We start from the raw sequence: 12,864 nt of genomic DNA on the forward strand, positions 1-12,864 counted from the left end.
TACTACTCTGAGGCAGAAGCACTTGTTCATGGAATCCACTCCAATATGCAACCAGGGCATTATCAGGAACTGAACGCAGAACTCTGCCCAGGGGTGACTTGACATCCGTGGTGATGTTGCTGCAGTGGGACGCCTGCACAAGACATGGCCAAGTGTTGTGCCTGAAGGTAGAGTCGGACTGGTAAGGCGGGCAATGAGCTGGTATCCGAGTTCCAGCTGTGGGCCGCTTTTTTGGCCAGCGTGGTGGCCGATGTGGGCTGTGTCAGTGCAGTTCAGATTCTCAGTGGGAGCCTGAGCAGCCTCGATTACCTCCCTTTTTTATCTTAGTGAAGTTAAGAAAATATGCCTATGTGGGCACCCTTTTATTTAAGGGTGCCTGGGCCAATTTTTAATACCAATCCAACCTTGCCTGAAGGCGACAACTTCTTTCATTTTGAAAGGAACAATTGCCCGGACAAAAACAGTCATTCCTTTTCCTCTGTTTATTTTCATGACACCCATGAGAGGCTAATTCCAATAGATTGCCGCGTTATATGAGTTTTTCAATTAGTTTGTTTTAAACATAATCCAGCCATTGACCTTTCGATTGTTGCAGAGGTCCGGGCTGTGCAGACACCTAGGAAGCACTTCATGGAACTGCAGCTGCAGCACTTCCATTCCCAGGCTGCCTTTGAGGAAGTTGCTGATGACGAACGTTTATTCAGTGTACTTCGAGCAGACACTCTTATCTGCGTATTTTTGCACTTATCGCTATTGCTTTTCTTCATCCTAACATACCAAATTAGTCCTCAGGGTTCGCTTTTTAAGTTATTTTTTGCCTGCCACGAAGTAAACTAGGTTTTTTTTAAGATCGTTTTCTTTTTTGCAGCAAAAGAAGAGCGAATTGGATACATGAATAATGTAGGCAAAAATATCTGCTTGGGGTTGTGCATAAATAAATATATAGCAACTGCTTACTTCGAGTGAGATCTTCCCTTTTGATTGCTAGTTAAGTCAGTCCAGATTGGAACATATAAACACCTTGATTTCTATGGAACACAGACATCTGTATTTGGTTTATCAAAATCTGCTGATGTCTACAGAAGTACATTTGCCCCGTCGTGGGCCCCTGGGTCGCTGCATCCAGGGAGCGCCGACTTCCCATCCTGCAGAGCGTCAGGTTACCTGACTCCAAGCCGGGTACAGGTGTGCTTACATAAATTAACATGGCATACCTCCGACGAGCCACTGCATACATTAACAGGGGAGGTGAAGGTGTGAAAAACATGCTACCTGCCTCCTGTTAGCACCTCTTCTCCACAACCACTTCCAGTTTGCCATCATCCACAATGTGTGGAAAGTCACTCGGGTAACTTCGCAGCCGAGGCTGGCACTTGGAAACAAAAGCCCACAGAATGAAACACTCGGCTCCAGGCGAGCTAATAATCGGCTGCTCGCAGACAGTACCAGGCCCCCTTTGCAAGTAACTGCACGTTACTAAAACAATACTGGGGGTCCTGGCACCTCTTTGGAAGGACTGTGTGAGGTCAAATGGACGCTGCCTAGATTTTAATCCGTGGTTCTGTTCTTTTTGTATTCATGCATCATTTAATTCTTGTATGCAGCAATCCTGGGTAGAATTGTATCCACGGAGCCCGCATATTGAGGATATGTTTAGAGATGAAACAGGCGTGTGCCAACCTCCGATCTTATTTAAGAACTGGCCACTCGGTCAGCTGCCACGCCACCCAGCTTTCCAAGGCCATGTTGGGCAGACTCTGTGGTTTAGAGGGATTTTATATTCCCACAACATGAAACGTTACCTTGTCATTTTAGAATGCCCTACAACATTTTGCAAGTTCTGCTAGAATGTCCAAATATTCAGTTTTACCCACAAAGATCCCATTTGAGTTAGCCTGACAGTCACATCAGTGCCAAAGGTCAGGCAACAGCAGGGTCAGGGCCCTTGTTGCTCACTAGTGATTTCGAGGTCACATTGGTTATTGTATGGCTCATGCTGTTTGTTAATTAATATCTGAGTACTTTAATTGGTATCTGTGCACTTTACATGAGTGGATGCGGTTGTATATGGGACAGACACAGGTTCTCAGCTTATTCCTGAAATTCAAAAATGGCACAGTGAAAATTACACGGTATGGATTTTGGAATGATGTCCAAGTATCTCTCAAAATACTTGAACACCAAATTGCTCCTTTCTAGTTAGAGAGTGGTGACTAGTGGAGTTTGCACTGACATTTCACAAACAGTTGCAACCTCTTTTCATTTAATGTAGGTATGCATGTCCAACTTTCCCTTAGATTATACCCAGTTAACATTAACATTAGTAGCTTTTAGGATTTCCCTGGAAAGTGGTATTTTGATGGCTTGCAGAATTGTTGATTACTGAATGTCTACTATGAAGCTGATTGAGTCAAATCTGAAACCTTTATTTGCAGCAATTTTTATCGTTAAGTGTCATTGTTTTGCGTGTAGCCGTTTTTGCCCCCAGAGCTGGGCTTCGAGGAGGACGATTTCATATGGCCACAAAACATGGCGGAGAAACGTGGGCTTGTTTCTGGTGGTTGTCATGTTCATCTTTGACTTGTGAGTCTTATCCTGTGATGGGAAAGGTCAAAGCATCCATCACTTCATTTACAGGAAGCTTGCATTGGTAGTAGTAAAATCCTAGTTCACGGAGCCCCTTCATGGAAACCCTCTCTTCTGCCACCTGTGCAGCCTATCCCCCATGTCCCTTCATTAGCTTCTTAGCCTGCTGGTTGCCCCAGTTGTAAATGTGTGTCAGTGCCATCCACCCACTTCACTATAGCTATGACTCAGCTTGGCTGGCCCTTCTTTCCAAACAGCCACCTACTACTAAAGCAGTAATCAAAAGCAATAAAATGCACTGTGATCCACTCTTTGATGGGCAACACATGTTCACATTGTAGTGAGGTTTTGTCATAACTGGGACACCGGGGATTTCCCGGTTGCTGAGGAGTTTTGTGTCAGAATTGAACATTCACCCACTGCTGCCTTATTCACAAGCTAATACCACCTACTGGTAAATTATCAGCTTCAATATTTCGAGTAATCTTTTTAAATACTCTGTTCTGCTTACCTGGAGATCTTCTCTTCCTCAGAAGCAAGTGTTTGAGTTGCGATGCGGTTTAAGCGCTATGAAAAGTCTGATACCAAGTCAGTCACTTTCAATAGTGCAAAAATACAGAGCACAAGTTTTTGTAATTTTCAAAAGAGAAGCTGATTGCGTGTAGATGGAGCCTTCTTCGGAAATTGATGTCAAAAGATGGAACGGGAAACATAGCATCCAATGTAGTACCTTTTTTGAATGAACACCTAGAAAATCATCGTAGTTGGTGAAGAGAATGTTATTCTCCAGGATATCTCTCTGCTTCATGAAATGTCACGAGGGGATAAGGGCAAGATGGGCATGGAAATGAAGCCTGGGGATGAGCAAACTCAATCGCGTAAAAAGTGGCAAAGGTTGGTACGTGTTGATCCTTAAAGCTCAGACGTTGTCTTCGTTGTCTGTGAATTGTAGAAGCATGTTTTCTGTCGCGTTTAATGGCCTTCTACCTTTTCCTGTTGGAGTTAAGGATCTCCATTCACCTTCATTCTAATGCTTTCCGGTATGATCGCAAATATTAATTTGCATTAGTCCGTCTAAGTCCATGGCTGAACTCCACGTTTAGATTGGTAACTGCATATGGACACCGCAAAGATTGTCCCTCCTCTCAAAATATATTTTACTTTGAGATAATTAACAGATCTGTAAGATGGCTACATTTCCATTGATAAGTTCCACAGCTCCACTGCTTAGAATATGAGGACCTAGCAAGGCGTACATGTGAAAATTAACAGGTGAATGTCAACGTTTTTACCCAGGGTATTTTCAGCAGCAGATTTAATGAACATATGGGTTTAGACATCTCACATGCATGTTTTCTGGCCAGGATCAGACACCACAGACCTTTCCCATGCATATGGGAACCCTCAGTGCAATATTGCAGACGGGAAACATCCATTACAACGTGGGCATTGCATCACAATGCCTTTACATTGCGCTCATTACAGCGCAAGTCGTTACAACGACTTGCGCTGGATGGCGCTCTAACTTGAGGAATAGTATGATTTACTATTCCAACACCTTCCCTACTGTACGTAGACTGGAATTGGAATAGTAAATCATACTATTCCTAAGTCCAGCGCCCTCCAGCGCAAGTCGTTGTAACGACTTGCGTTGTAACGAACGCAATGTAAAATACAGCATTGTAAATGTATGCGTAGTAACGTCATACATTCCAGATGAATCTGTGAGAGCTTGAAGTAGGTATAGGGGATGTGGAAATATGTGAAGTCCACTAGTTATAAAGCAGTCAGACCTATGTTATGCACACTCATTTCCAGAACTTCGCACTGTCCAAAATAAAATCATGCTGCATTTCAAATACTGCAGTAAGGGAGTTTTGCTTCCCTTTTTTAACAACATTCACAACTTTCTTTGTTTTTTAACTGTCTTCTTTGTACGTGAGCAGGCCAGAAACACCACATGGATGCGTGGCAGAAGGCAGTAGTATAGCAATGGTACAACGGTGCAAGCCAGGTAAATTCCCCTCACCCTAATCTACTGACTGGACAGTAAAATACAGTCATTATTTGGGTATTTTGGTGCCCTAAAACCCCAGGGCCGCAGCACCACTGCACCTGCTGCACTGTTGACATCTACATCCCTGTCAGAAGGACGGTACACACCTACCACTGCCTGAACTACCCTAACCCCAACCTATATAAAGTTCAAAAGCCACTCTTTTAGAGCCTCCGCATCAGAGCATGGTCATGTGCACTCTTGTCATTTTATGCTCCGTCTGCAAACAGAAAGAAGGCATGGCGCACAGGATACCCAAGGGTAACTATAGCAGGGCCTGCATAAATGAGCTCTGCGTTAGTTTTCAACATGATCAGCTAAACCTTTGTGCGTCAGAACAAGAACGTTGCACAGTCTATTCCTGTATTCTGAGAATTCCTTATGGCAACCACGAGTGACTTGAAAAGCAAACCTCCAGAGGGCTCCAGCCATTCCTACTTCAGCCACCTCTCGGTCTATTATCTGTTTCAGGCCCATCAATACAGGGTGAAACTGTAGATCTGCTATTTTTTGTACTTTAATAACATCTTATTCAACTTCATTTTTTGGTCATTTTGTTTTCACTACTTGGTGTATGCTTTATTGTCCGCTCTTGTTCTGCTGTACCCAGTCATTACTCCTAAAGTTCGATTTCTGCTTTTCGCCCTTGAAAGTCTTGCTATCTCGTATTGAATTTTGGAATTTAAGCTGCCAAGAGTGTGAAGAAGAGCATAGTACACTTGGCTTCCGATCCTATCTTATAAAAGGTGTGTTTTTAATTTCATGTAAAAATGTGAGGTTGGTCAGTAGTTGGAACCATGGGTGAAAGCACCTGAACGCTGTCATTCCACCTCTGTGTAGTATAAGAAGGCCAAACAGGCACTTTGCTGTCGGTAGTATCATGCCAGACATTTATGTAGGTAAAAAGTATACTTTAATTCCCTGAGATGCTACTCTACTAGTGCCAGACCCAAAAGTGACCACCTTCACATTGTTCCTTATGGACCCAGGAGCACAAGAGAAACTCAGATCTAGGACTAGCAAGTGGGAAAATGAAAAAGAAAACCTGATGCCAAGCCTCCCTGCCAGTACCAGAACACAAAGTGCCAAAATAAATGGCACGAGAGGCAGCAAAAACACATGGAGTTAAGTGGCACGCAAAACATGTTTGCTTTTGTTTGCATATATTGTGACTGCTGAGGAAATGTTTCTGTGTCTTTTTGGGTGGCAGCCCAAAGATCTTGAACAGCACTGCTCTGCCTCCTGCTGTGTGCCCCGAGTCGGTGTGAAGCACACGGGGGTTTACAAATCACTGATGTTTCTTTTTACCTGCTGTTGTCAGCTCGACTTTCCAACATTTGTCTGAGCTGTGATGCGGATGCTAGGGTTCAGAAAAGTACATTTCTGCTTTGAATAGTATTCATTGCCTACTGACCTCAGGCCAAGTCACATGGCACCCATGTATGCGCAATCCTTTACTTCTCCTCGTCCCTCATTTGGATCACCCCACATCTGATCCAGATCCCCTGCACAGCCGTATTTCGGTGATTTTCTTTCCATAGAAAGTTTGAGTTCATTTATCCCTTTTGTTTTTTCACTTATCTCCTTTCCTGTTCTGGTGCTCATATCCTCATGTATTAGTGTTCCCATGGAGGCAGACTGGCAGGCTTTCACCACTCTCTTAAGAGTAGGAATCCTTTCGTTGCATCAGATCCTCAAAACACTTCTTCTAAAGTCGCCTAGGATCCTTCATGCCCTGGTTCTTGGGGTGCATACTGCTGCTGACTATGTGTAGCCCCTTTGCACTCAAAGGTTCAGTTCTTGCCAACAGAATGACCCACGAAATTAAAGACTCTTGTAAAAGAAAGTGTTCGCTTTTGGATGTCTTCTTGTTAAAAAGTATATCTCCTTCTGACTTCATATCAGTTTGCTAAAAGCCATACCCGAAGAAACGTTTCAGCCATGCAACCCTGTGCTTTTTCTTAAAAGTGACAGATTCGATGTTTTAGAACTAAGTTTCTGGAAACTAGATCTTTAGCTACAATGGCAAGTAATCCGATGGAGTAATATTCTGTTCTTTCTCCAATCACAAATTTTTGTACTGCTCTGAGATGTGTCCAACCATTTGCTAATCGTCGATGTGAAGGCAAGAGGCGATTATGTTTGGAATCTAAGCGTAATCCACTTTGTTAGTCTTCCAAGTCACTAGAGTTGTCCAGTTACTGCCAGTCTAGGTTAGGGTGCCAGTGCATTTTTCTACTGGTTGAATAGACTTGTGAAAGAAGTACGTCTGCATTAACATATTCTGTGCCTTCAGGCAGCAGACATTTTGGAACATGTGAGTTTTGCATGGGTGCTGTCATAGAAAAGGTTCCCAATTTTGAGGGGGACCCCCAGCAGGGAATAGGTAATTTTAGTTTGCCCGATGCTTGTTTTGACATGATGAATTGGCTTAATTCCTTTTAGGTGTGCTTTGCGAGGCAGTGCGTTTAGTTACCCTTCAAATCTGCAAGAGCGAGAAGACACACTTTTAATCTTCAGTCCTGTTGCATCCGCAGGTTCTGAATTCTGTCACTTGATAAGGCCCGAGAAAATACTTCTACAAAAGGTTAAACCAAATGGCCCATGCTTGAACAGTCCAATAGCTTGGACCACAGATGAGTTTAGGACACAACTAGGCACTTCATGCATTATTCATCATCCACTTGAACTAATCTGTGGCATGTTCCTTCCTCCCTGTGGTGGTTTCTATTGTAGGTGATTCGATTTCTTTATACTTAAGGTCGTTTTCATCTAGTAGCAGGTGTTGGGAGAGTGTTAAAATATCTCACGTCAGTTGAAAGCTGTATCTCTCGACCTCCAAACCTGTGATGTGCCTCGCAAAAGTTAATCCTGCATGCCATGTGTACCTACCATCAACCAGTGCATTTTCTGCACTAAGCCTTTGTCCCTTGCAGACTCTCATATTGGGTGTATTCTCTGCCTAGGTTTCGTCCATTCAGAAGAAGTGTGCGTGTTCTGCCAGCAGGTGTCCCCACACTCCATGAGGCCGTGATGAATCCGGCTCAGCCCAATGGTCCCTCCGGCCACAGCAGGAAAAGGTAAGGCCCACATAGTGTCCTCAATGTGGCCGAGGCGCATAGTGCACGTCTCATGCAAGTGTACTTGCAGCAAGTAGGAAGATCTCTGTGGAAAAGCCCATGTTTATCTGGCAACCAATTCCACCTCCTGCCCTCTTCCATGTTGTGAGAGACTAGTGCACTTCCTTGACCTGCCTGACCCGTACTACCATGGCCAGCTCTGTGCAAGTTCACTGACTTATTTTGTTGACACAGTCACACGGTATATTGCATAATGTTTTAACTGCAGTGTAGACTGTCACAAGGAAGGGGCAGAAAGGAGCTTAGCTCCTGACGCCCCACACTTTTCCAGGGCCCCGAGCTAATGCTCCATAGTGTATTTAGATGATTTAAAGAGAGCCTGCCCTGTTTAGTAATGATGCAGCAGCTAATACCACTAGATGGTTCCAGATTGTGTCTGTCATCTGTCATGTCTACAATTTCCGTGCAAGAATCTTTTTCTTAAACTTAGAAACAGGTGCTCGTCATATGGGCCTACCTGCTGAAGTGGTTGACTCGAGTCTAGCATAAATCTTTGGCATTCCTGACTATTATGTGGTGCACTCTGCCACATTGCACAAAGTGGACGTGGTCAACCAAAATGATTTTCTAGAATCCCTATATTGATGAACAAAAGCTAATGGTCTATGACAACCCCACAGGTCATCTCATACCCCATCTGCAGTATTCCGCATTCATTTTCCTTCTGGTCAGTGATTCTCCAGCCGTGACCGTCACACGAACACTTGATAAATGTGAGAGCCTCAAGCTGAACAACGTTATATAAACGGCACTTACATTCACTTCTTGCTATCAGATTATTGTAAAAAAATACTTGAAAATTTGTATTTTTCGAGCAGATATATCTTTCTTTTAAAACCCTAATGTTTTTCGATGATTGCCATTACATAACAACATATGAATACATGAACCTGGAAGGTCTGGTTGGCACAAAAAAAAGTGTCAGTGTGGTTTGCTGCGGTTTTGTAATGGGATGTTTTACCCAGCGCCATGAACGATGAGCAGTAGGCCATTTGTAAGAAAAGAGTTGGGGGAACAGTTGACGATTCACGAGGAATGTTTACAAGATGTGATAGCATTTCTTGAGAGCCCACCATAGTCCTACATGTAGGCATGGCATGCTGTGATAGCGGCACTTTATTGCAGAAGATTATGGCCTGCAAGACATTTTTTGCTCTTCATCACAAACTCGAAAGTTTATCTGCAAAATCCTCTGTTGAAGTGAAACGCTTCATCTTCTCTAGGAACACAAGACACAGTTGTAGAACTACCATCAGTTATCTAATTCTGGCCAAAATGGAACATAAACCTTAGTCTGGTTCATCCTTCTTGATTTTAGCCACTGCTGCAAAATGCGACCTGCCGCTCAATTGATGAATTTCCATTACATCTTGCTCCCCTGCCCTCTTGACATTAGAAGGACATCTTAGATTCGAGGGAGTCCTTCAATTCATTCAATCTAAGTTAACTGTGAAATTAGGCAGCTATGTGAAAAATATTTCATATGGTTATGTGTGTCCCATCTGACCAAATATGAACTTTTGTAGAGACACTGCAAGAGCGATTGATTGGATTCTTAGCAGTGACAGAACTCCAAACCCAAAATTTTCAACTCTAGGGCTAATGCAGGAAACACTATCCCATAGTTTTGATTTATATGAAAAGTTTGATTCAGATTGAAAGACATGTTAGAATTGTACTTTAGCTCAGATCACTTCTTCTGTGTTCTCCTTTCGAGTGTTAGTGATGCAGATAGCTAGATTGGATCAGCATCAAAGTTACAGACTTTCTGAACCTTATCAATACTGCAGTTCTGCTGTTTGTCTGCACGGTAGACATAGCTTCTTGTCTTGTGCTTACACTACCCGTTGTTCTCTTCAGTGCCTTGAACGGTGAAGAGTTGTGGGCAACTGCATGTCTTTTGGTGCACATGTTGACAGTATCAGATGCCTCTGATAATGCACACAATAATACCTTTACTAGATCTTTCCTTGATGGAGTTACATTCACCCCAGTTTGTTTGCAGAGGGCTGCTTGCCTATGTCTTCAGATGTCAAGAATTCATTTTTTAGGAATGATCCTGTTTCACAGGGATTTAAAGGGCTATAAAATAGGAGGTCTCGAGTATGCATGTGAGATGCTCTTCAAAATGTGCTTTCGCCAAAGGGTTGCAAGTACCATATTCTATGGAGAGATGGAATCACAAATGAGACCAATACTGCAGATAAGCAATGAATGTAAGGGTAGCAGCTGAAAGTTCACCATAGTCCTTCCATTACCTTTGTGTGCTTCAGTAGTTTGTACCAAGCTTGTACACCAATGTGTGCATTGAGTAACGCATGCAAAATCCTTTTATTACTGCCACAGCCAAAATGTGTGGAATACTTGGTGATGCAGCATTAGCTGAGAAGCTGTAAATGTGCCAATTCTGGAATGTGATGTGTGCTCTCTTTTCAACTTGGGTTGCAGAATGTGATCCATGCGTCTCTTCCATGTGTCATATCAGCTTTCAGTGATTCCTTAGGCTTCCTTGGCATTTCTTTGCTCTGGATTCTGTATTCACATTAAGGTGCTTTCTCCCTATGGCGGAAATGTTTGACCACTTTGGTGCTGTTTACCTCGAGTTGCTATAGAAGCAACTTTTCTATGGAGCAGCTGTCTATTAGTCTCTTGGAAAATACACCCGGCCCTTTCGAAAGATGGCCTGTGCAGTTGATAATTTGTTAAGGGCCCAATATCCTTATTTATTTATTACACCAAATTACCCTTAATTCAGGGTATCTATGAATTTCATCACACATTGTTATTTATTCTCAGGATGGACATTATTGGGTTACAGCAGTTGGTCTTTCCTTGTGTTCTAGTAATTTGATCTTCTTTTGCTTGCATATCCACCGAGTAAAAACCACTGAACAGATGAGACTAAAAGAATGTAATTGTTTCATCATTGTTTTTGTAAATTTGAGGTATTATCGGTTTATTTCTTATGAAGATTTCTTCAACATTGACCCAAAGGAAAATTCATTCTGCAGAACTTCATATTATACGCCACTAAAAATGTTTATCTTTAAAAAAAAATACTTACAGTAACATAAACTTTGTAGTCTTCAGTCTTATGTCATTGTGTGTGTCTTTGCATTCCATTGGTTCTGTTGATATGTAGATGGTCGTCAAAAAGTGACTACGGATTCGACTAAGCAGTTATTTTTTTATTGGGATCAGGTTTTAAAGGAGTTGCATACCTAGTTACAAAATCACAGACAAAAGTCTGATCTTCTGATCTGTTTAAAGGAAGCTTCCAACTCAGTTCTTCATTCCCCTTCTCTAGCCAGTGTGTTCCGCATACTCCCCATGCAAAGTCACTAAAGGACTGATCATTGATACTTATTATTTCATGCCCTAGTAGCTGTTTGCTCATCTTGTCGTATTTAGGTCTGTAGCACATCACTTCTAGAAAAACAGCCATTGACCCATGTGGATGTTGTGCATTTCGTAATCACTTCCCCTGGGACAAGGTATGTTAAGAACTAAGAAGTATCTCTTGAGGCAAACCCATTATTGCATTCATTAGCGCGCTGAATGAAATATGTTGATGACCTGTTTCAATGACATGTATGTAGCACTGGTTGCAGGTTTTGATTGGTGTTCAGATTTTCTATGGCATGATAGTTAATGTCAACAGATGCACTTTCACATGGGAAGAGAATTGACTGATGTGATCCTCTTTGAGGCCTCTGTGTCGACTTGAACCCTAGGCCTTAACTAGAGCAGCTCCTCGTCTGCCTCCCCAGAGGAGCTCGGTGCACTAGGAAGCCGGTGATTGACTGTGCTCTTTGGAATACCGATAAGGGCTGAACAAGATGTTACACTAGATGGCTGAGGAGCCCAAGGCAAATTCAATAGGTCAGACAATATTTGTAAGATGAGGCAAGTAAGAAAAGAATAATGTTTTAGACTTTGAGCCAAAGCAATAAAACATTGCTTAGGAGAAAGAAACACCACTGCTAAAATATGCTGTATTGGCATGGAATTTTTTTGGGTGCCTGTCGTTGACTCCATTTGTGGAAGAGTGCAAAAGATTCTGCTCCAACAATAAACCATGCATTAAATTCTAGGGGAAAGGGGCCCAACTCTCCGATATACACTTTGCTCGTCCTTGTTCGAATTTTATTTGGTGTTCTTCGCTGTACTTTACAAGAAGAAAACCAACTTAATGAGAGGGGCCTGGGAGCTCCAGAGTACACCCTGGTGGAAGACTCGTTTGCTCCTCAGAGTGCTAAGCATACAAAGCCGGGAATGCTGTCAGGCCGAGCCTGCACACATTAAACTATATCACAAACTATCGACTCCCGAGCTGCAGGTTGGAGCGGGGCCCTTGATCTCAGAAGGAGGTGCATGTAGCCGATGCATTATTGATGCCTCTCGGAATGAAGATTTCATGAGGCACGGGGGGGGGCGGGCCCCGGGTACGGGGGAGGGGGTGGGTGGGGGCACAGCACGGCCTCAATCGAAGTCTCTGGTGGGCGGAGGCACACTCGGTCTGCTGCCTTCTTAGCCTCCCCTGTCACAAGAGGGGGCACCCCTGGGTCAGCCGGCTCACCAGTAATTGTGTTTTACAGACTTTCTGAAGCAATTGGCTCCGTCAGTCCCAATTCAATAAAAGTGGAGTGTGTGTGTGTGTGCGCGAGGGGGGCGGGGGAAGCACTTGTCTATGTTTTTTTTTTTGTACTCGAAAATTATTTCATTCAGCAGTCTGTCTTTTTTACTACCGAGACTTGACACCAGCACTCCAACCCATATTAGCATCCATTTCAGCAGTTCAGTAATGGTCTTAAAAAAACACTTAACTTCAACAGTGAATAGTTATGTGACAGTATCATAAAAATCTGCATTGGGAAAAAACAAACACTCTGTGTATTTGTTGGAGCCTTTTTTTTTGCGTCTCGTTTAACAATCCCATGGCAGTGTCATGTGGTGAATGCGACGCATATTGTGGCTGCAGGAAGGGTGCAGCGGCAGGGTGGGTCAAATGTGGTCGAAGATGACGAGCTCGATGAAAGAGAGAGAGAGTGTTTCCTGGTCAAATGGGCTTCTTTGGACAAC

The 12,864-nt window shown here is 43.1% G+C and overlaps 1 protein-coding gene across 5 annotated transcripts in view; it reads left to right on the plus strand.

Annotated features, from left to right (window-relative positions):
* Positions 1-12,864, plus strand: part of BNC2 (basonuclin zinc finger protein 2) — a 1,107,147-nt gene that overhangs the window by 1,055,983 nt on the left and 38,300 nt on the right. For 2 of the 5 annotated variants that reach the window (XM_085634816.1, XM_085634798.1), the window contains one exon: positions 7,609-7,722. The exons of the other annotated variants lie outside the window; for them this stretch is intronic. In XM_085634816.1, coding sequence (XP_085490942.1) covers positions 7,609-7,722 — 114 coding nt within the window. The remainder of the gene's footprint in view (positions 1-7,608; positions 7,723-12,864) is intronic. 5 annotated transcript variants of the gene reach the window in all.

This window comes from Triturus cristatus, chromosome 2_1 (genome assembly GCF_964204655.1).
Source record: "Triturus cristatus chromosome 2_1, aTriCri1.1, whole genome shotgun sequence".
NCBI lineage: Eukaryota > Metazoa > Chordata > Amphibia > Caudata > Salamandridae > Triturus > Triturus cristatus.